This window comes from Taudactylus pleione, unplaced genomic scaffold (assembly GCF_031769625.1).
Source record: "Taudactylus pleione unplaced genomic scaffold, aTauple2 ptg000493l, whole genome shotgun sequence".
Taxonomy (NCBI): domain Eukaryota; kingdom Metazoa; phylum Chordata; class Amphibia; order Anura; family Myobatrachidae; genus Taudactylus; species Taudactylus pleione.
In genome coordinates, this window is record NW_028284895.1 from 3,091,005 (window position 1) to 3,116,358 (window position 25,354).

At 44.8% G+C, this 25,354-nt stretch overlaps 1 protein-coding gene across 1 annotated transcript in view; it reads left to right on the top strand.

Moving 5' to 3' along the window:
• Positions 1–6,604: 6,604 nt before the first annotated feature.
• ADCY8 (adenylate cyclase 8) overlaps positions 6,605–25,354 on the top strand; it is a gene marked incomplete at its 3' end in the record, with an annotated part of 277,169 nt that continues 258,419 nt past the window's right edge. The window contains exon 1 of the mRNA XM_088449701.1: positions 6,605–8,395. Coding sequence (XP_088305827.1) covers positions 7,475–8,395 — 921 coding nt within the window. The remainder of the gene's footprint in view (positions 8,396–25,354) is intronic.

Below are 25,354 nucleotides of genomic sequence, written 5' to 3' on the forward strand. Positions count from 1 at the left end.
GCATCAGGCTGTTCTGTGGAGAAGCAATTGTTACCTTAGCCAAATACAAGTGTATATAAATCAAAGGCACAACTAAGAGCCAGTTTTTGAAACTATTCTCCTTATAAAAAGGAATTATATATTTTAGGGATGTGCAGTGCTTGAAGAATCCATGCTGGCACAATCACATTATTTTCTATAATTGATTTTTGAATTGCATCTGTCAGAATCTATCAAATAACACAAGACTTATAAATGCTTCATTGGTTCTTGTTTTGCGACAATGTCTGCCTTCTGCCAAGAAGACAGTACTGACCTAGCTAGGTAGAATTCCTTACAGTGCATCCGGAAAGTATTCACAACGCTTCACTTTTTCCAGATTTTGTTATGTTACAGCCTTATTCCAAAATGTAACAAATTAATTTTTGTCCTCAAAATTCTACACACAATACCCCATAATGACAATGTGTAAAAAGTTTTTTTGCAATTTTTGCTAATTTAATAAAGATAAAAAAAACCTAAGAAATCACATGTACATAAGTATTCACAGCCTTTGCTCAATACTTTGTTGATGCACCTTTGGCAGCAATTACAGCCTCAAGTCTTTTTGAAATCTAATGCCACAAGCTTGGCTCACCTATCTTTTGGCAATTTCGCCCATTCCTCTTTGCAGCACCTCTCAAGCTCCATCAGGATGGATGGGAAGCGTCGGTGCACAGCCATTTTCAGATCTCTCCAGAGATGTTCAATCGGAATCAAGTCTGGGCTCTGGCTGTGCCACTCAAGGACATTCACAGAGTCCTGAAGCCACTCCTTTGATATCTTGGCTGTGTGCATAAGTCATTGTCCTGCTGAAAGATGAACCGTCGCCACAGTCTGCGGTCAAGAGCGCTCTGGAGCAGGTTTTCATCCAGGATGTCTCTGTACATTGCTGCATTCATCATTCCCTCTATCCTGAATAGTCTCCAAGTTTCTTCCGCTGAAAAACATCCCCACAGCATGATGCTGCCACCACCATGCTTCACTGTAGGGATGGTATTGGCCTAGTGATGAGCGGTGCCTGGTTTCCTTCAAACATAACGCCTGGCATTCATGCCAAAGAGTTAAATTTTTGACTCGTCATGGTCTGAGTCCTTCAGGTGCATTTTGGCAAACTCCAGGAAGGCTGCCATGTGCTTATTTCTAAGGAGTGGCTTCCGTCTGGCCACTCTACCATAAAGGCCTGATTGGTGGTTTGCTGCAGAGATGGTTGTCCTTCTGGAAGGTTCTCCTCTCTCCACAGAGGAATGCTGTAGCTGTGACAGAGTGACCATCGGGTTCTTGGTCACCTCCCTGACTAGGGCCCTTCTCCCCCGATCACTCAGTTTAGACGGCCGGTCAACTTTAGGAAGAGTCCTGGTGGTTCCGAACTTCTTCCATTTACGGATGATGGAGGGCACTGTGCTCATGGGGACCTTCAAAGCAGCAGATATTTTTCTGTACCCTTCCCCAGATTTGTGCCTCGAGACAATCCTGTCTCAGAGGTCTACAGACAATTCCTTGGACTTCATGCTTGGTTTGGGACCTTATATAGACAGGTGTATGCCTTTCAAAATCATGTCCAATCAACTGATTTTACCACAGGTGGACTCCAATTAAGCTGTAGGAACATCTCCAGGATAATCAGTAAAAACAGGATGCACCTGAGCTCAATTTTGAGCTTCATGGCAAATGCCATGAATACTTATGTACATGTAATTTCTTAGTGGGTTTTTTTTTATTAAATTTGCAAAAATCTCAAAAAAACTTTTTACACGTTGTTATTATGGGTGTAGAATTTTAAGGACAAAAATTAATTTATTCCATTTTGGAATTAGGCTGTAACATAACAAAATGTGGAAAAAGTGAAGTGTTGTGAATACTTTCCGTATGCACTGTACATAGAAGAAACTGTGTTATTTTCAGTAGCAACTCTTAGTACATTTAGTGCAATTGAGTCAGTACTATCCAAGTCATGTGCTATATCTCTTTTTAAACTTGCTTAGGCATAGCTGCAATTCCTCCTGTGTTAGACAAAAAAATGTAAGCATGTCTGGTGTATTGTACACAAAGCATTTCTTTTTGTCCACTTTATTTTTTGTGAATACATATCCTCTATTTTCCTTATTTTTTTAATGCCTGAACAGTATGTGTGTATGTGACTATCTATCTATCTATCTATCTATCTATCTATCTATCTATCTATCTATCTATCTATCTATCTATCTATCTCTGTCTGTCTGTCTATCTATCTATCACATTTTAAGCAATACTGCTTTCTTATAGAGACTGAAAATGTGGCTCGATTTGGTCCATTGGTGCTTGTAGGGTGTCGGCAGCTTACTAATGTTTTATTTAGACCTCCAACCTCTATTGTATGATAAACCTTTTGTAAATGTATTACATGCTTTTGTAAAACATGTCTATAACTAAAATTAAGCTACGTCAGATGCCTAACAATGCATTTTCTAGTTCAGCACCATGGACAGGTCACCTCTGTTCATGATTCAGTACTACCTGAAAATACAGCAGAGTATATAATTACTGTGTATATAGATTATGTTCCTTAATTGGGGAAATATGTTTGGGCAAAACAAAGCACAAAATATTTATTTTTTATTTTTTAAGTGCTTAAATTTCACTAACGATTATCATCAAGGTGTTTCGACATTTAGAATATAGACATTGGGAGATCATGGGTAAAAAATTAAACTAACTTATATATGCATAAATCACTGATTAAAATATATTATAATAATTCTCTAAGGTCGAACATGGGGTGCCGGGTCTAGGGAGATGGGACAGACCTAGCTGGAGAGGAGTAGGAGCAGCAGACTGCCGGGAAAATAAATTAAAGTACACCATTCATCAAAATAAAAAATTGGGGAAAAAGTTGATCTCTTAAAAATGATTTTTATTTTTTGTAAAAAAAAAATAAGGTGGACAAAAAAATATTTGTGTTCCAAAAATTACAACAGCCTGTGCACACTATTAAATGTAATTTGTCTAATACAGGAGAGAACATGGGAGTGAGCCCGGAGCAGGGATGGCGGAGCGGAACAGAGCAGGAGAGAGGGGGCTAAGTGTGACAGAGCTACACTCAGAGTGGGGGCAGAACAGAAGATAAAAAGGTGGGCATGACTGGGCAAAGCGAGGACAGATTAAGGTGACTCAGGTCCCTTTACTAGCGTACTGTGGTCCTCATTCAGACCCGCTCGCAAGCGCTATGCGCTTGCAAGCGGGTCGATGGCGGGGCACTGTGTGCGCAAGCCCTGGAGCGAGTGAGAAATTGGGGCTTGCAGCAGACGAGACTCTACCAGAAGGGTCTTGTCACAAGCCCGATGGTCGCGACCATCACCTGGCCTCTCGCAAAAGCTGTGGGTGGTCTCCCACAGCCTAGCGAGTGGCCAGGAGGCCGGCTAAAAAAAATAAATAAAAGCGGCCGCCCTCATTCAGAGCGAGCGCTCGCTTTTTGCGAACGGCTCTGAATGAGGTCCTATATTTTATGATGGAATTTTGATGCCTTGATTTCAAAAACAGCAACATGGACACTGGACGACATTGTTATTAAATAGTCTCAAAACAGAAATGTCAGTGGAGATGATGTTTGGGGCGTCATTCAGTCGGATGCTGCAGCGTCTTTTGCCGAACGCACATCTGTGACTTTATGCTATCACTACGCAGCAGCGGATCACAGAAGCCGGCAAAAGGTGACTATATACACAAGAGGCCTTCTGCGACATTAGTACATTTCAGCTAAATATAACACAACTGTGAATCAGGCCCTCTGTACGAACACAATCAGGATGCACGGTGACACGTAGACGCATGTGCAGCAAGAAACAATGCTCAACTACATCCAACATCAGCATAGAGTGAGGCTCAGAATCACGTCTTTTATCATGTGTAAAATAGTCTTAGTATGTAGCAGAGTGCAGCAGGCTGTGTGTGAGTATATGTATGTACAGTATATGTAGCCATGTGTACAGTAGTGTTAGTATGTAGCAGAGTGCAGCAGGCTGTGTGTGAGCATATGTATGTACAGTATATGTACAGTGTATGTAGCCATTTGTACAGTAGTGTTAGTATGTAGCAGAGTGCAGCAGGCTGTGTGTGAGCATATGTAAGTACAGTATATGTACAGTGTATGTAGCCATGTGTACAGTAGTGTTAGTATGTAGCAGAGTGCAGCAGGCTGTGTGTGAGCATATGTATGTGCAGTATATGTACAGTGTATGTAGCCATGTGTACAGTAGTCTTAGTATGTAACAGAGTGCAGCAGGCTGTGTGTGAGTATATGTATGTACAGTATATGTAGCCATGTGTACAGTAGTGTTAGTATGTAGCAGAGTGCAGCAGATTGTGTGTGAGCATATGTATGTACAGTATATGTAGCCATGTGTACAGTAGTGAAAGTATGTAACAGAGTGCAGCAGGCTGTGTGTGCATGTGTATGTACAGTATATGTACAGTGTATGTAGCCATGTGTACAGTAGTCTTAGTATGTAACAGAGTGCAGCAGGCTGTGTGTGAGTATATGTATGTACAGTATATGTAGCCATGTGTACAGTAGTCTTAGTATGTAACAGAGTGCAGCAGGCTGTGTGTGAGTATATGTATGTACAGTATATGTAGTCATGTGTACAGTAGTGTTAGTATGTAGCAGAGTGCAGCAGGCTGTGTGTGAGCATATATATGTACAGTATATGTAGCCATGTGTACAGTAGTGTTAGTATGTAGCAGAGTGCAGCAGGCTATGTGTGAGCATATGTATGTACAGTATATGTAGCCATGTGTACAGTAGTGTTAGTATGTAGCAGAGTGCAGCAGGCTGTGTGTGAGCATATGTATGTACAGTATATGTAGTCATGTGTACAGTAGTGTTAGTATGTAGCAGAGTGCAGCAGGCTGTGTGTGAGCATATATATGTACAGTATATGTAGTCATGTGTACAGTAGTGTTAGTATGTAGCAGAGTGCAGCAGATTGTGTGTGAGCATATGTATGTACAGTATATGTAGCCATGTGTACAGTAGTGAAAGTATGTAACAGAGTGCAGCAGGCTGTCTGTGAGCATATGTATGTACAGTATATGTACAGTGTATGTATCCATGTGTACAGTAGTGAAAGTATGTAACAGAGTGCAGCAGGCTGTGTGTGAGTATATGTATGTACAGTATATGTAGCCATGTGTACAGTAGTCTTAGTATGTAACAGAGTGCAGCAGGCTGTGTGTGAGCATATGTATGTACAGTATATGTAGCCATGGTATGCAAATGTATCGGGGTGTTAGGTTTAGACACTAGAGGGAGGGTTAGGCACTAAGGCGGGAGGGTTAGCCACCAGGGAGGGGGAGGTTAGGGTTAGGCACTAGTGGGGAGGTTAGGGTTAGGCACCAGGGAGGGGGAGGTTAGGGTTAGGCACCAGGGAGGGGGAGGTTAGGCACCAGGGAGGGGGAGGTTAGGGTTAGGCGCTAGTGGGGAGGTTAGGCATCAGGGAGGGGGAGGTTAGGGTTAGGCACCAGGGAGGGGGAGGTTAGGGTTAGGCACCAGGGAGGGGGAGGTTAGGGTTAGGCACCAGGGAGGGGGAGGATAGGGTTAGGCACTAGTGGGGAGGTTAGAGTTAGGCACCAGGGAGGGGGAGGTTAGGGTTAGGCACCAGGGAGGGGGAGGTTAGGGTTAGGCACTAGGGTGGAGAGGTTAAGCATCATAGAGGGGATGTTAGGGTTAGGGTAGGGAGAGGGGGAGAGTTAGCATAACAAGTGTTGGTATGTTAACCCTTTCGGGATGCCGGCATCGGGATTCTAACAGACGGTATCCCGAGCCCCGGCATCTCATAAAAATTCCTTAGCTATGTGTACAGTAGTGTTAGTATGTGGCAAAGTGCAGCATGCTGTGTGTGTGTGTGTGTGTTTGTTTGTGTGTGTGTACAGTATGTGTAGCTGTGTGTTGGGGTAGTATGTATCAGAGTGCAGCAAGCTGTGTATATATGTACAGTATATGTAGCCACGTGTAGCGTTAGTATGTAGCGGATTGCAGCAGGCTGTGTATATACAGTGTGTGTGTATATATATATATATATGTACAGTATATGTAGCCATTGTGTTGTGTTAGTATGTAGCAGAGTGCAGCAAGCTGTATATATATGTACAGTATATGCATATGTAGGCACGCGTAGCATTAGTATGTAGCACAGTACAGCAGGCTGTGTACGTATATATACAGAGTGTGTGTGTATATATATATATATATATGTACAGTATATGTAGCCGTTGTGTTGTAATAGTATGTAGCAGGCTGTGTGTGCATACATGTACAGTATATGTAGCCACGAGGAGCGTTGGTATGTACCATAGTGTAACAGGCTATGTATGTGTATATACAGTGTGTGTGTGTGTATACAGTATATTAATATTATATGTACAGTATATGTAGCCACGTGTAGCGTTAGTATGTATCAGGGTGCAGCAGGCTGTGAGTGGAGGAGAACTTGCATTGCATAGGGGGGCAGCAGCAAAGTGTATCATGACGTCAGCCTCGGTCACCTGACTCCGAGCCCCCCCCTCCTCCTCCAGCAGGGTTTACTCCGGTAATCCAGCAGCAGCAGTCTTCTGTAGTACCGGCCACTGGCTGCATCGCACTCCCGGGAGCTAGCACCGGGGATGAGTCTGCAGGTTCCCCGTGCAAATTGACCCGGGCATCGGGAAGAAGTTGGTCTCTGCAGCAGATCAGATGCCCAGGCTGGGGTCCCCGCCCGGAGCCGGGAAGCAGCAGCACCCTGTGCTATTTGGAGGAGGAGGAATGTGGTGCATGCTGCCAGCAGGATGGAGGTGCCCTGCAACGGATTGCACTCCTGTGCACACAGCAATGACCTCCAGCATCTGACAAGTAACATCTCATTTATTCCCCAACATTGTCCCCTCTGCTAACTTCCCACAAACTGCCATGCATGCATATAATAACCAGATATCCCGATTTCCTACCTTGCACCTGCACTCCTAATGACCTTAGCAAAGACCTTGCTGATTCTTGCTGGAGATAAGGTGCAGTCAGTGTCCTGTAATCCAAGGTCAGTATAGTCATTATAACACTAACTCTGCTGTAGATCTATATTATGTGCATGCTGCTCGGTCTTGTTACACTGCATGAAGAGATGACCATCTGTGTGCTGCACTGCACCTCTTGGATTCCAAGGCTGATCCCGTTTTTTTGGAAGTTCTGATGTTGCTTCGCAAATTAAATCCAGATATCAGATTAACCTTTAGCAGGTTGACTGCAACAATTCATAAAGATGAAGGGACTTAGTGCCTGCTCCTGCTATGCCAATCGCAGCATCCAGTTTGCTCTGTAATGGTAAGACGTTGCATTGGGATTGTGGACATCAAGCCGGCATGCCACCCATGGCATTGACCATCAGCTGCAAGGCAGACCCATAGCAAATCACCAGCCAGACAGCTAGGCTGGGTACCCTGCCCACAGATGTATTTCAGTAAACTTCAAAGGAGAAAACAACAAGAGCTGTACAGATCTACCATGGAGCTATCTGAGGTGAGGTGCTCCAGCGCCAGTGATGAACTCTACACCATCAACAGGACCCCGACCATCAACAGCAACACAAGACCCAAGAGACTACTTTGGCAGACCGCAGTGAGACACATCACTGAGCAGAGGTTTATTAATGAACAAAGCAGCGCTAAGACCCTCTCTTCCGATGACTCTTACACCGCCAATGCCAATAGGCAATTCGGCAAGATAGCCAGTGGGGACAGGCACAACAATGGAGGCACCAAAGTCTTCCCAGAGAGGACCAGTAGCGACCTGGGCTTCCTGCACTTAGATTGCGCTCCCAGTAATTCGGATTTCTTTTTGAACTGGGGCTACACCTATAGAGGGGTAATATTCCCCACCCTGAAGAACTCTTTCAAGTCCAGAGACCTGGAAAGGCTTTATCAGCGCTATTTTCTAGGTCAACGGCGCAAGTCCGAAGTAGTTATGAACATCCTGGACGTGTTGACCAAGCTCACCCTGCTGATCCTTCATCTCACGTTGGCCTCCGCCCCTATGGACCCCATCAAAGGCATCTTGTTGGGCTTTTTTACTGGGATTGAGGTGGTGATTTGTGCCTTAGTAGTTGTCAGGAAGGACACAACCTCTTACACATATCTACAGTTCAGCGGAGTGGTGACATGGCTAGCCATGGCTACCCAAATCCTGGCAGCTGGTCTAGGATATGGCCTTTTAGGGGACGGTATTGGCTATGTACTCTTCACTCTTTTTGCTACTTACAGCATGCTTCCATTACCCCTTACCTGGGCTATATTGGCTGGATTGGTAACTTCCCTTCTACAAATCGTGATGCAGTTGGTAATTCCCAGGCTTGCAGTGACTTCCATAAATCAGGTACCTTGCATGCATATAGGGGGATGTTTGATATGTTTCACTGGATCTTCAAATCTACACACGGGGAGTGCTATTGTTATTATATCGTAGATATATGCAAAGTCTGGGGCTGATTCTGTGTTGGGAGCAAAGCAAAAAATAAAAGGAATAACTTTTACACCTGGGCAAACTATGTTGGGTGCAAATATATTGATTATATTTTGCATGCAGGGTGAATACTTGCTGCTTTTGCATGTAGCCCACACGTGCTGGAAACTTCGCGATTACACTGTAATTGAGATTTGAGCTAGGACCCACTTCCCTCCCCCCACACTCTAAATCACTCTTCACATTTTAAATCTGCTCCACCTGCAGTGCAATGTGGTCTTGCCAAGAAGCAAAGTTACTTACTTTTGTTTACATTGCTCCCAACTCAGATTCAGTCCATTGGTGAATTCTGCCCTCACTCACCTTCTAGGCGTGGTGAGGAGAACAGTATCAGATCGAGCCACAAGCAGCAATCCCACCAGCAACTCATCAGTAATCTAAGCACTGTGCTTTATAACGTGGTGAAGGTTCTTGATCTTTAGTTGGCTGCTGTATAGGCATCCACCATACCAATTGCATTCTTTCTAAATTCCCCTTTGTCCTTCCTGTGCAAAACTGATTACTTTCTCTACTCAGATCCCATCATTTTACACCATCAGCAAACACTGAAGCATGTATTTCATTGGACACAGTATATTATTGTATACACTGAGCTTCTATCTTAGCTCGCTCTTTAAAATCTTTTCTTTTTTTGTATCCTAAAAAGTCACCATGTGAAGATAAAATTATGGTTTGTAAAGGTTTTGTTTAATCGATCGTAAAAGGCATGTTGCCAAAATAAGAATTTTTTTTTTTTTTTTTGGGGGGGGGGGCGCAGTGACCTAAGCCTCACAGTGAGTGAGTGCACATGTGCAATTGTAATCATCGACTAGTATGTACAAAAGCATGCCAGGTGTGTCCTGCCACGGTCATTACCTGGCCCATTGCACTGGGCTAGTGGTTCTCAAGCTTGGTCCTCAGGTCACGTGTTCCGGGTCACTTAGCAGTTGCACAGGTATGTGACCGACCCAGTTATGTGACCAACTGTCACGTTTTCATGATCCACTGATGACCTGGAAAACTTGAACTATTTGGGTTCATGAGGACCGAGTTTGAGAACCACTGTACTAGGCAATAATTGTCATGCAATAAGAATACTGACTATCTCGTTGAGTGCAAAGCTCTGGTTCAGCAACACACTTGTCTATTAGGCCAATTAAACGATCTCTCACGTCTGCCCTGGCGTTTGAATTATACATTACAACCAGAGGTTGTCTCTGCCAGATAAATGGGAGCTCTCCGGTGTTCTCGGTACTGAATCTTCAGATTGCTTTACAGCTATTAAAATAATGACCTGTTCTAGCTCCCCCTGCTGGCCTGCCTCACTCAGCAGTATTCAACATTTTCTAATTCAGTCTACAATAGACGCAAATCCCCCATGCAGCTTCGTCTTTGTATAACCTCACGCTTTATAGCCATTAATGGGATTGGGTCATGTTTGAAGTGTCACTACTAGTGCTGCGCATGCAGGTTTGGTATGTAAACACTCCATTAATAAAATATATACAGTGTATGATTAAAAGCCTTTTTCTTCTGTCTGTGAAATCACATCCTAAGCACCTATTCGGATAATCAGCGGCATAATTACATGGCAGAGCCCTTCTAGTAAAAGTAACTTTAATGACAAAGGATTTTTACTTAGGGCAGTCACGGGAAGCTATAGCTGACTCCTGACTCCATGCATTGCTTGCACCGTTAAGATTTTTAAATGAGGGGGGTTACACCGTTTACAGTAGGAAATACCTCCGCCATGGATCTGTACTGTATTGCGTTGATGATACATATCTCATAGGTTTAACGGTACATTGAGACAAGCAAGCATGCCAGGAATGAGCAGACCGTGTAAATAGTCTATCCTTTTTTTTGTGAATGAACTGAACAAACCTGTAACACTGTTGAATCAATGAATGTTTCCCGTCTAATCCATCATTTCCTGTCCCTCATTAGAAGGTGACCGTGTGATCACCCAGCGTTCTAATAGACTTAATCCATGGGGAACCATCACTGGGCTGCATTACAATACAACAAAAAAATTGACAGGGTTATCCCGCATAGCTGTACAGAATGGAATGTGTATGTAATGCCAGCTGTCAGGACAGCGGCTTCCTGATGGTTGGTATCCCGATATCCCGACAGGGGTCGGGTAAGTATACTTCCCCTCCCCCCTTCTCCCACCTTCCCCTCCCTTATTGTAGCCTAACCCTCCCCACTCCGCACCCTAGACCTCCCCATTAGTGCCTAAACCGAAGTCTCCCTGCTTCGTGCCTAAACCTAACCCTCCCCCTTTAGTGCCTAACCCCCCCCAGTGGTGCCTAACCCTCCCCCCTAGGGGTGCCTAACCCCTCCCCCAAAACCTAACCCTCCCCCTTTAGTGCCTAACCCTAACCCCCCCAGTGGTGCCTAACCCTCCCCCCTAGGGGTGCCTAACCCCTCCCCCAAAACCTAACCCCGCTATGCTCCCTAAACCTAACCTGCCCCCTCCCCCCACGGCTAACGATAAGAGCGTCCCACACTTACCTCGTTCGGCTTGGCTTCCTTCATCGTTCCGGCTTCGGGATTAAGATAGGCGTCTGTATTTTGACGCCTATCTTAAGTCCCTCGTCGGGATTTCCCTGTTGGTATTGAGACCGGCGTCATCGCGGCCGACGGCCTCATAACCACATCCCGTACAGAATATGAAATAGTATGAATGGACTTCCATCTCTAGCTTTCTATCATTATAATACGTGTCAGTTGAGTTTTACTTGACTAATATCTTTATGATAGGTATGGCCATTGACCATCGACAGTTTGCAACCATTGATGGCCTATGGTCAATGGGTTTAACATTAATGACGCGCCACCAATGCTGCACCATCGATGGGGCACCTAGCGTTGACAAAACATCGGCGATGCAGGTCTGATGGTATGCGCAGCAATCAGCCATCAATGGCTTAAACCGTTTAAGGTTTTATATATGTGGAATTGTATGTTTGCGTGTTGGCTCAGTGTACAGTATATCTTCATTCCAATTCAACCATTTTGCGCTGGCCGCTTGTGCGTGAAGTAACATGAGCAATTCAATTGTTCGTGACGATGGGTGCCAGTGCCGCAGGGGCTCATTATTTCTGCTTGAACCTTACTAAGGCGTGGAGCAGAAATCCACAAAAAGTCAGGCTTTTGGGTGCCCAAATGCAGCACGCCCAGTACTTTGCACGGGTTTAGTCGCTTTACACATCCATACCTGGTGCATTTGGGTAAGTAATAGTAAGTAATAGGCATCCATTAACGCGCGTCCGCCGGCACAAACAATTCAATATCACCCATCACTTTAGATGGGAGATTGAGCACGAGAAAACAAATTGAATTCTACCCATATGTTTGCGTGTCAGTGTGTTACTTTGTTACTTCTATGTATGTATGTTTGTAAATTCAAATCTGTGTATAGTAAGGAATATCATATCCTATACATCAAATTATTGTGGTTATTAAAGGCACCTCAGAGATCTCTGACTTGCATAAAAGCATATTATATCTATTGTTATGGAACAGCTCCGTGATTTCTAATATGCTTGTAATGTACAGTAGGGAGTACGTTATCCCATAGATTATCACTGATCATATAAAATAATCTTTCCAAAAAACTTGTTAATGTTAACTGGGAAATCTTTCACTTGGAGAAATTTTTTATATTTGGAGCAATGAGTTCATATTTTTAACCACTGTGCTAACGTTAGTGTGTTCCAAACACTTTGTTACCTGATTGTGTCATAAATGTATAAATCACATTAACACATTAACGTGATTGTGTCATAAATGTATAAAATCACATTAACACATTAACGTGATGGTGTCATAAATGTATAAAATCACATTAACACATTAACGTTGGCCTTTGACATTAGCTCACCTGAGTTGAATTTCCTTACTATGAAGTATTCCTATTCTGTAATGAAGTCTTGAAACCATATAAAGAAATGTTTATTCTGTCATACAGTATCATTTTATGAATGAGGGATAACTTTGGCTTGAATGAAATTCTTGGTGGAAATCTGCTCTTATTTGTAATACTGTAAGAATATGAGTTTGTAACGCTGCTGATTAAACAGCGGATCCATTTAATAGTAAATGGCATTTATTTAGTTTGTAGGTCGGGTGCAAAATTGGAGAATCAATGGATAATTATAATATCAGCCAATAGCAAGTGATCGTTTTTTTTTTCCTTGCCTTGGACCTTTAAAGGGCTTATAGCCATATTTTCATGTCTATAAAATATTCAGTGGCTGAAAAGTGTCGTTAACGCAGTACATCTGTAACCTTACAGTCACGTTTATCACTGTTATTCCACAGCAGACCTAATTTGCCACCTCATCCTCCTGCATTAATCCTGCTACCCGGGTATCATTCACCTTCCCAGAGTCATGTGACTGGGGCCAAGCACAAAAATCGAAATGCCTTTAAATGGGATGTGTGCTTTTACGTGGGCGTCTATGAGGAATTATTTTTACCAAATGCAGTTGTTTTTCTCTCGTCAGCAGCTGAGTGCAATGCTAAGTAGGGCATACATAATATTTACCATTTGATGACTGATTGTATTCAGAAAACACATCACATTGAATGATGCAGGGCTCTGAGCTGTCATTTATACTTCTCTCCTTGCAATAAAATGCAATCTTGCTGAAAGAAATATTCAAGTAACATTGCGTGTAATAAATTAGATATGACATTTTGCTGCTGAGATAGCAGGTTCCGTGGTAAACCCATTCATTATGTGCTATTAAGACACAATGATGTTCTATGCATTCAGTCAGAGCTTCCCTCATAAAGACTAAGGGCCTGATTCAGAGCCGCTCGCTATTTGCGGTCGTTCGTTCTAAAACAAGGGGTGGCTATTCAAATGAACCGTTCACTAATTGCGGTCTGTTCACGCCTCTAAGTCTGAACGAGCGAGCAAAACTTGCGGTTGTAATTTTGAGAAATACGCCCCCTGGCCGCTCGCATCCTACGTCATATCCGCTATTAGATTAATCGAGTACATCAAACAGCGTATGAACTGCTCGCTATTCTTGTGGTTGGTTTTTTCAACCGCTATTTTGCGAGCAGTTCGGAGTAAAAAAAACCCAAGTGACGTGGTCAATGACGCTGCTGTATTAATTATGCACTCCCTTAAAACACCCGTTTTGACCTTTAAGCACGCCTGCGATCTAATTCCACACCCCCGTTTTCTAGCACCTTCCCCTGTTACCACCCACATACGCCTCCCTCTGTCACTCAAAATAGCAGGCATTCGCTATATAGCGAACAAACGATTTTCGGCCGCACTGACTGGTTCGCGCATGCGTATTAAAATCCGTACGCATGCGCAGATGTGCGAACATCGGTCAGAACGAGCGAGCGAGCGGCTCTGAATGAGGGCCTAAGGCAGGTGGAGGTGCAGTAATCTAGAACATGTACTTTAAATTGTAATTGTTGAGCAATAGTATTTTCAGCTGAGATGCTGCAGTGCAAACAAGTGTTAGGGTCATTTGGCCTGGATTTAGTTAAAAAACAAGACAAAAAGAAACCTTCCACACGATAGCACATCCCAGACACACACATACAAGGAGGGGTTATTTATAGGATATCTAGCAGCCAACAAGAACTGCAGTAGGGAATTTACTGTTTGCTAGTCGCAAGAGCAAAATCCACTCCATCCTATACTATAGGGTGGGGTTATTTAAACACGCGGGCCTCTAGCTGCTGTGGAACTACCCATCCCAGCATGCCCTGCCACAGTTTTAGCAGGGCCTAATGGCAAAACTGTGGCAAGGCATGCTGGGACGTGTAGTTCTACAACAGCTGGAGCAGGTTGGATTCCCCTACAATTGGATCTTTCATTGAAAAACACACAATGAAAATACAAATTGAAAAAAAATATATATTGAAAATCCATCCGTTTTTGTTCGTTTTACAATAAATCATGAGACCTTGAATATTATGAAGTGCTTAATACCTGCTGTGTCCGGCATACAGTTTTTGAAAGTACCGTAAATGTAAAGCTGGGTACTACACGATGGTGTTCCCAGCCGACGGGACGACACGTTGTAACGATACATAGTGCACACTGCACGCTGTGTTGTACGAAGGTGTGATGGATCGCTCCATGCTACATTTATCAGCATGGCGCCGTTCATCGCACAGCAGGTGGGACAATGCATTGACCGACTTGCCGGCACGTGCGATTGGGGGTATACACTATGCTATCCGCACGATATATCGTTCTGTTCCGCGTCGGTACAATATTATTGTGCAATGGGTGAGTACCCATCTTAAGATGTATAACTTAGAGATAGACCACCTGGGACACTCTAATCTGAACAAGGGCCGAACGTCACCCTTAGGAGTCTATTTACAAAGCCTTGGATGGAGATAAAGTGAACGGAGATAAAGCACCAACCAATCAGCTCCTAACTGCCATGTCACAGGCTGCGTTTGAAAAATGACAGTTAGGAGCTGGTTGGTTAGTACTTTATCGCCGTACACTTGATCTTTCTCCAAGGCTTAGTAAATAGACCCCTTAATCTCAGTAATACATTAAAAGAATATATTTAAACTAGAAACCAGACACCTATCTGTAATAACACCAACAGACAATATAGACAAGTGTTTTAAGCTATAACAAACCAATCTGACAATGAAGCAGGTGGAAGCTGGGGGCAGCAAGCAACGGTAGTCAGGGACACAAGCTGCCCTAGGGCCCCCTGTTGTCCGTCACTGATATAAAAGCTGTACCTCTTCTCATGTCTTTATTCACTGATATTGTAATATTATGAAATACGTGATTTAATTCAAAGATACAGAACCAATATATTTAGCCAGTAATAATTTTCATTTCTTAAGAGTATATGAAGAATGCTTACTTGGTTTTACATGTGTTATTATAACTATGAAGATGTAATAAGAGTCTAATCAGCCTTTTAGGAGCTGGGTTTTAAATGTTGGCGTCTCAATGTGTTTACATGTTTCACTTGATTTAATGACTTCCATTAAAACATAGTGCAAAGCAATCTCAGTTATCTTTTATTTTGGTTGTATATGCATCATATGTCACGCTAATGCCTAATGGATAAAGTTAAAAATAATCAAAAACACGCTCTTTTTAATTTCTATTAGTCTATTTTGTAGCTACAAACTAATTCAATTACACTCTCTAATTAGTCATTTTATTAAAGGGCTGCGATTGGTGTCCTGGGATTTTCAAATTGCTATTAAGCAGCTTCAGTCTCTGATGTACATATTTACTGAGTTATTATAACGTCTATTATATATATGCATTTGTAATATCAGCTGTGTAAAATCTGTCACGTGAAGCTCTAGAAATGATCTCTGCATAGATGTTTAAGATATTACAATGTGTTTTTAAAACGAGAGGTGCCGACCTGTAACTGCTGTACTGTCGCGTAACATCTGCGCAGCCCTAACATTAATCTTTCCCTTAGGAGATTGGGCTCTTAAAAGAAAAACAAGATGATTATTTTTTAAAAAAAGAACATGCTGTAATCCCACAGAGATTTGTTACAGGGTTTAAAAACAGCAGCAGTTACATTTCTTTCCAAGTCACTATGTTTCAGTTTCACATTAATGCTAAACAGACCTATACATATTATAGAAGTGATATTACTGTGAAAGAGATCTGATGTCATCACTTCATTATACGTTAGGACAATTGTGCACGTCCCACTAAACTCTGGAAGTCACCCGGATTCCTGTCCTAAGATATAGTTGCAGAGGGATGTCGTCATAAACCACAATGTATACACCTGTACCCTCATGTCTGTATCCCCAACACCTGTACCCTCATGTCTGTATCCCCGGCACCTGTACCCTCATGTCTGTATCCCCGGCACCTGTACCCTCATGTCTGTCTCCCCAGCACCTGTACCCTCATGTCTGTATCTCCGGCACCTGTACCCTCATGTCTGTATCCCCAGCACCTGTACCCTCATGTCTGTATCCCCAACACCTGTACCCTCATGTCTGTATCCCCAACACCTGTACCCTCATGTCTGTATCCCCAGCACCTGTACCCTCATGTCTGTATCCCCGGCACCTGTACCCTCATGTCTGTGTCCCCAACACCTGTACCCTCATGTCTGTCTCCCCAGCACCTGTACCCTCATGTCTGTCTCCCCAGCACCTGTACCCTCATGTCTGTGTCCCCAACACCTGTACCCTCATGTCTGTGTCCCCAACACCTGTACCCTCATGTCTGTATCCCCAACACCTGTACCCTCATGTCTGTATCCCCAACACCTGTACCCTCATGTCTGTCTCCCCAGCACCAGCACCCTCATGTCTGTATCTCCAGCACCTGTACCCTCATGTCTGTATCCCCAACACCTGTACCCTCATGTCTGTATCCCCAGCACCTGTACCCTCATGTCTGTATCCCCAGCACCTGTACCCTCATGTCTGTATCCCCAGCACCTGCACCCTCATGTCTGTATCCCCAACACCTGTACCCTCATGTCTGTATCCCCAACACCTGTACCCTCATGTCTGTATCCCCAACACCTGTACCCTCATGTCTGTATCCCCAACACCTGTACCCTCCTGTCTGTATCCCCAGCACCTGTACCCTCATGTCTGTATCCCCAGCACCTGCACCCTCATGTCTGTATCCCCAACACCTGTACCCTCATGTCTGTATCCCCAACACCTGTACCCTCATGTCTGTCTCCCCAGCACCAGCACCCTCATGTCTGTATCTCCAGCACCTGTACCCTCATGTCTGTATCCCCAACACCTGTACCCTCATGTCTGTATCCCCAGCACCTGTACCCTCATGTCTGTATCCCCAGCACCTGTACCCTCATGTCTGTATCCCCAGCACCTGCACCCTCATGTCTGTATCCCCGGCACCTGCACCCTCATGTCTGTATCTCCAGCACCTGTACCCTCATGTCTGTATCCCCTGCACCTGTACTCTCATGTCTGTATCCCCAGCACCTGTACCCTCATGTCTGTCTCTCCATAACCTGTACCGTCATGTCTGCCTCCCCGGCACCTGTACCCTCATGTCTGTATCCCCGGCACCTGTACCCTCATGTCTGTCTCCCCAACACCTGCACTGTGTCCCCAACACCCTCATGTCTGTATTCCTAGCACCTGCACCATCTGTATCCCCTGCTCCCTCATGTCTATTTCCGTAGTTCCTGCACCCTAAAGTCTGTGTCCCCAGTTACCAGGCACAGGGATGGGGAAGAGGCAGCGGCAGCATGGAGAAGAGTAGGCACTGGGGGGGGGGGGGCGGGGGGACGTTATGCAGTCTCTCCCCACAAACAGTGTAGGAGCTGAGCCCGGGACTTTCACAGCCTGGCGCTGCGGAGCTCCGTCCATCAGCTCTGGAGGAGAAGTAGGTGAGCTGGCAGGGGGAGGAGGGGTACTGTGGTCTTTCACCAAACTGGGACAGTTACAGGCAGCCTAAGTGGCAAAAGGGTTGCCTGGGCGCACCACTGCATAACATACATCGCAGAGGCGCGCTCAGCAAATACAAATTGTGGTGATGGCTGGTTCTGCCCCAGGGCATCTAGCGCTCTGCGCGACGGCACCGACCACACCACCCTGGTTACGGCCTTGCTGGCAGCATATTTTTAGGTTACGGGAGGGGAGGGTTAGAGTGGGTGTGGATAAAAGACCTACAATATTTAGAAAGACATTCAAACGATCGTCACCAAAGGGTCTATAGGGCAATAGGTCGATATGGATGACGATCGATGGGTACAAAAGGTCAACATTGGAATGGTCAACGCATGTTTTTTTTTATAACCCTAATCTTCACCCTAACCGTCCCCTTGGTGCCTAACCTTAAATCTCCCACATGGTGCCTAACCCTAACCATTGGGTAAGTGGCTAACCCTAACCGTCCGATAAGTTCCTAACCCCTGTCTCTCTTAGGGCCTACACTAACCATCGTGGTAAGTGCCTCACCTTAATTGTCTCCACCTAGTCCCAGAATGGCCGGCTGTCCCCATACACTAGTATCACAGATATCTCCTACTTACCTTCCTCTTGCGGAATGGCCTGCTGTCCCCATACACTAGTATCACAGATATCTCCTACTAACCTTCCTCTTGCGGAATGGCCCGCTGTCCCCATACACTAGTATCACAGATATCTCCTACTTACCTTCCTCTTGCGGAATGGCCTGCTGTCCCCATACACTAGTATCACAGATATCTCCTACTAACCTTCCTCTTGCGGAATGGCCCGCTGTCCCCATACACTAGTATCACAGATATCTCCTACTAACCTTCCTCTTGCGGAATGGCCCGCTGTCCCCATACACTAGTATCACAGATATCTCCTACTTACCTTCCTCTTGCTGAATGGCCATCTTCAGATGGCTCCTGCTCCAGGATCGCAACCCGATCCTTCCCTTTCGGAACCCTCCGCCCTGTCCGGCTCCTTCCGGTGGACATCGGGGCATTTGTGCGCATGCGTGAACTGTAGGTTACGCATGCGCACTCCCGTCACTGCTCTGAAAGGAGCAGTGAAAAGATTTGCTGCTCCGGAAAGGAGCAGTGAAGCCGCTCGTGGTGACAGCTGATATCGCATCAGCTGTCACCACGCCGGAGCAATGATGAATTGCTCCGGTAGCCGCGGCGAGTTAGAATGTTAATTATCGGGGTCTGTTCGGACCCCTATAATTATCATCATGAATAGGCCTCTCTGTCTTGTTAAAATTCCTTTATCATCATTTTCCTCTTTTTAAGCTGGGTACACACTATATGATTGTGCCCTACGATACTAATGTCTAGACAGATTAAGACTGAACAAAACGATCCCCAAAAATGTCCGATATACAGCGTGCACACTACCCAATATTAGTTTAGTTCCAACCGGTTCTTTCTATTACAAATTGTCTCACCAATATAGTTCCTCTGTACACATCGGCCGAGGTCCGGCCACACTGCATTCACTGAACAATGCCTGAACGACGTGAACGACATGCAGCAATCTATATCAGGAGCCAAAAAATCGCAAAGTGTGCACCCAGCTTTACTCCGTCCTCTTTCTGATTGTTTACCAAAAAGTATTGCCCAATCAATGAATTCAAGTAAACAATTGTTGCAACTACCTCCTATAAGACACACTCTCCATCTTCACTCCTAGACAAAATGATACCTGAAGATCCAAAAAAAAAATCCTCAAACTCTTGCAAAAATCAATATATTCAAGAAGAATCAGAAATAGAATAATGCAAAGCATAAAATAGTGATCCCCTAGAGGGGTTACAATGATTATCTCATTTAAAAGTATATAAACTCCCCATCGCCTGATGAGTGGTCTCTCCTAACAGTGCAGGGTAAATCATCAACCATAGTCATAATGAAATAATGACACAGAGACTTATATAAGGGGAAAGGAAGGTCAGCTTTATTTAATTTTAAACTAATTAAACTATTTAATGTATAACTGAACTAACTAATAGAATAAGAAAGAAAGAGAGACAAAGTATGGTGGCGCAGAAAGAATGGTCCCACAATGCAAGATCACCAACTGCATACTCACATCGATCGTCTAAATGGGAGGCGAGCAGCCAGCCCATTACCATGCCCAAGGTATCCACCTCCCACCCCAATGACACGACGTGAGGCCCACCTGGTTAGGTGGTTGCCGCTGACCCCAGGGTCAAATCAGCCTAAGCCATGTATTGGAAGGGAGAGCACCTCAAGCTCCAAAGACAGATGGCGACTGCTACCGTTCTTTCCCGCCACAAGAAAAGCCGACACCAAACAACTCAGTGAATAAGGGAGGGAGGGCGGGAAACAGCCGACCAGAGAAATTTCTATAAAATGGCTGCCAAGCAGCTACTCTGAAATAGCACTGACCCACCCTCTGCCAATCCTATAGGCTAACCAAACCTAACCCCACCCCCTGCCCATTCCTATAGGCTAACCAAACCTAACCCCACCCCCTGCCCATTCCTATAGGCTAACCAAACCAAACCCCACCCCCTGCCCAATCCTATAGGCTAACCAAACCTAACCCCACCCCACAACACTACCTCAGTAAACAACTAGCCCCTTCTTGTCTAGAGGCCGACACCCACAGGCTCAGGTGTTTACTGTAACTCCTTGCATATGAAATGCACTCCGTCCTAATAATAAGAAAAATAAGAAACTCTCTACAAGATACAGTAATAATTGATGTCCTTAGAGTAGTTGATGAGGATATGGGACCTCATTCAGAGTCGGTCGTAAGCGGCCGCTCGGTCGTAAGCATCCGGTGTTTCCAAACCACGCATGTGTACGGTTAGTTGTGCGCATGTGCGTACGAGACCTTGCGATCCAAAATGCTGTCGATCATACGGCTTACGAGCAGGAAGTGGCTTCCGGGAGTTGATTGACATGAAAGGCCGTTTGTGGGTGGTGACGGGGGAGGTGGTCTAACAACGCAGGCGTGCCTCAGCGTTTTCAGGGCGTTTTAGGGGCGTACATAAATTATCTGCTACGACCGACATATAAGGTCGGAAGTAGTAAAACGTCGCTCTGCGAGCAGGTTAGAGGCCTGGCTGATCGTACAGCTTGAGGTTGGGTATGTGCTATCTCAAGCCCCAGAGTACAATCGATACTATCGAATGTGACTGATGTTATGTTTGATGTTTCTATTTTGAGCCACACAATGCAAGCAGCTAATAATCGTTTGTTGTAGCTAATAACACTGTTAATTGGCATGTAATTGATTCAGCTGCATTTGCATTAGCGAATAATAAGAATATATATATTTCAGGGGACGGCTTATTCTATGCGTTTTTTGGTAATTTTTGGTGTAATTTGCAGACAACACAAGCGGCCGCAACCATGAGAAAAAAATTAACATACAGCGACTGACAATGACTGACAACGATTGACTCGATCGCTAACTGCTATCACTCGCTAGCTAAAGGAGGTGCATTGTTCACGTATGGGCGTCACTTTGGTTACGACCGACCGCCCATGCGATCGCTTCATTTTTCAGTTTTGCGGTTGTTAGGCGTACAACCGAGCGGCCACTTACGACCGACTCTGAATGAGGGCCATATTCTGGGTTCAGCTCTGGAGATTTATTCTGCAATCTCTACATCCACATCACACAGTGCACTTCTGTCTTATCCTATTGCATAGATAATAATCAGAAGCTATTGAGAATCTAAGTGCACCTCCAGTTACAAGCACAGAGAAAGGAGAACTGAAACAAATGAGAATATTTTTGTTGCCAATCAATTCATATAGCTGAAAATCTTCTGGATCCAAGTTTCAAAGGAAGCTTGCAAGCTGGAGAGCAGGATCCTCTATCCGTTTGTTAACAGACATGACAGTCTTGATTCATTACTCGTTTTTTTTCCAGATTGTAAAGCACTGTGAAATATGCTGGCAATATATAAATGAATGGTGATAAAAGTGACAATAATGATGATGGCATTGCTAGTGCATTTGACTTTATTGCAAAACACACATTAAACAATGGACTTGATGGTGCAAAGATAATTTGACACATGCACAATAAAGAACAGCTTTAGGAGTTTGCTCCAGGAACACAGGAACTGATTCAGACCCGGACGCTAAGCTGCGCTCTCACGCAGCCAAAAGGGGCCGGGTATGCAAATGCCGCAATCGAACTGTCTGGTGGAAGTACGCCCTCTATGCCTTAGAGAGCGACGGGAGAGCGAACGCACGCCAGTATAAAGACGCCCATCTTTCTCTTTTAGCACAAGTCATCTCCAGGAAGTGTGTGATTAATCGGTGACATCGAGAACCATCGGAGCTGCACACAGCGCTTGAGGTAGACCCTACCCCACCGCAAGTCCTGCGATCAGTGCTGTCTAAAATACAACCAAGTGACGTGTACAATGACGCTTCTTTGCTAATTATGCACACCTATAAAACGCTGTTTAGACGCCCAGACACGCCTGCGTTCACACATCCACTCCTCCGTTCACAAGCACCTTCCCCTGTTACCACCCACAAACGGTTATATCTGTCACTCAAATTAGCATCCAGTCTGTGTACTACGTGCGCACAATTCCCGAGCGCAGTGAGTGACTCACACATGTGCATATTGACGCATGCGCAAATGTGTGATTATCGGCCATAGCGTGCGTTCGCAGCTTAGCGTCCGGGTTTGAATGAGCTCCACAGACTTAGGTGCTGCCAGTCATATTGCTTTTGCGCTACGCATCTACTGATGGACACAGTGCCGATATTTACGCAGTTGAGCGATGTTTTGCTACTGGGCATGCGCAACGTTTCGGAAACCCTTATGGTGCACGCAGAATGTGAGCAAAGCCGTTTGCAATTGCTTACAGAATGTCAAACACTTGAGAAGGGGTTTGCGATCCCTGGGCATTTCAGGATGCATACTGGGAGGTGACCTAAAGTGGTAGCAAAGAGGGTCCGTTTCGTGGGCATGTCACGGGAGTTTCACAGACTTGTCTAGGAGCACTGCTGCATTCCCAGTCACGAATACACAGCTTCAGAGGCCATGTTTAGCTGGATTAGAGGAGAGTAGTTGGAGTACTGTATAGGCTACCGCAAATGTCCATTGTAAAACCGATGTTGCGTCAATGTTGGTGTGTTTGCAATCTCCATCAAAAATGGACAGACCACACCGCCTGAAAGTGGGCGTCTCAACTCTTGTATACTTCATCGCACCGTCCCGCACAAAGGGAAGGCTGAGATTAGTATTTGGATATTCCCGCAACAGCCATTGTTAAATCGGCTAGGAACGCCGCTGTGGGAATAAATGTGAGTATGGTGTATTTTTAAAGCAGCGAGCACGTTAAAAACATTGAGATATAAATCCAAAGCGCTTCTAAAGTAACAATCTAAAAAGATTGTCAAGTCCAAGGTGATCGGCAGCGGATCTATTAAGCCTCCTGTGAAGGTTTAAAAATATGGAAATGAAATCTATATATATGATCTGCGCTGTAGGTCTATAAGGATGGCAAGACAAATGTAACTATACCGCAATAAGTTATATGGACATAAGTACTGATGTCACATTAAATGTAATAAAACATATATAACATTCAATTATATGCACAGTTACAACAATATTAATAATATTATAACATTACAATGAAGGGGAAGACACTTAAATGATAAAAATAACAGTGTAGTGATATATAGCAGTGAAAAATCTAGATAAAAATCTTTCTATTGCATGCAAAAATATGTTCCCATAGAGAAAGTTCACTGTAGCAATGCAAAATATATCAACAATGTTTCAATATATAGCAGCAAATTCCGGATTGAGAATCCTTCTCTTGCATTAAAAATACAGGCCCTGATTCAGAGCCGGACGCTCTGACCAGAGCGCTCGCTCTGAATCAGGGCCGTCCTATTTAAATGTGGAGCGGCCTTTTGGACGCTCGCATAGCTGTGGGTTACCATGATGTGGTAGGGTCTCGTGGCCGCAAGCCCTGGAGTGATTTTGGCTCTATCAGAGCCAAAATCACTCCCACTGACATCACTAGTGATGTCAATGGGGCCGGACCCAGACGGTAGGCGTTCCCATGGGAACGCCTCCGTCTGGCAGCCACGCCCACCAAAAGGGGCGTGCTGCCAGTCACCATCGACAGCACGCCCCCTTTGGTGCGAGACCCGGAGCGACAGCTTGGCTGTCGCTGTCTGGGTCTCGCGCATGCACACTACGGATCTCCCTCCGTCGTGCGCATGCGCATTGGGGTAACATCGACCCGCTTGCGAGTGTCCTGCGCTCGCGAGCGGGTCTGAATGAGACCCACAGTTCCATAGAGAGAATTCACTATGGCAACACGCAAATACCGCAGTAATATTGAATGGTCACGGAAAGTGGCCAAGGTAATCCTGAAAACATGCAATAAGCCAAAGAAAGTTGACTATATATAGAGAGCTTGCTGAATTCTTATCATCGGGAGTAATCCAACTAGTAGATAAAAGAGGATTTGTTAATTCCATATATAGTTATATTCCAGCATAAATATGAATTGTCCCATCCACGGTTAAAACAACTTAGTGTACAAATCCACTTCCAATGAACAGCCACAGTTCTTAAACAAGCCGTACACGGATTTGTCGTATGCTGTGTGCTTACTCACGTTCCTAAAGCCTTTAATAACTCGGACCCTCCGTCCGAGCGTCCTCGGAGTCTGCAGAGGACTCCCTGTTAATGACTAATGGGTCCCGGCCGGGTATGCAGACTATGAATACAAATAGCGTTTGCTCTTGCCGTGATAATATGAATATAATGTGGTGTCCTTAACGAGTTTCGTCATGACCTATGTGACTTTCTCAAAAGGCTAAACCAGCTTGCTGCTTTAAAAATACGGGCATACTCACAGGTATACCCACAGTGGCGCCGACTCGCACGCTATTACATTTAGCCCTATATTTGGAAATACCCACTTTACATCAAGAGATAGGGTAGGATGTGAAAGACAAGAGAAGCTGGTCTCAATACAGCAAACTTTCAGTTATAAGAAAGTCATGAATACGATAAAACTGAAGAATCAGAAGAAGATGCTTGTGGTGACGGGATCGTTATGAAATACCGGCGGCTGGGCCGCCGACAGGAGAAGCCCGACAGTAGGAGATCCCAACACCTTCTGGTAAAGCTCCCGGGGGGGTGCCTAACCCTCCCCCCTAGAGGTGCCTAACCCTAACCATCCCCCAAAAAACTAACCCTAATCCCGCTACACTCCGTAAACCTAACCTTCCCCCCTTCGGCTAACACTCCAGACTTACCTCGTTTGGGCTGTCGTCCTCGGTGTCCCGGCGTCGGGATTAATATAGGCGTCGGGCTTCTCTTGTCGGGATATAGACCGATGGCATTTAGTCCGCCGGTCTATAA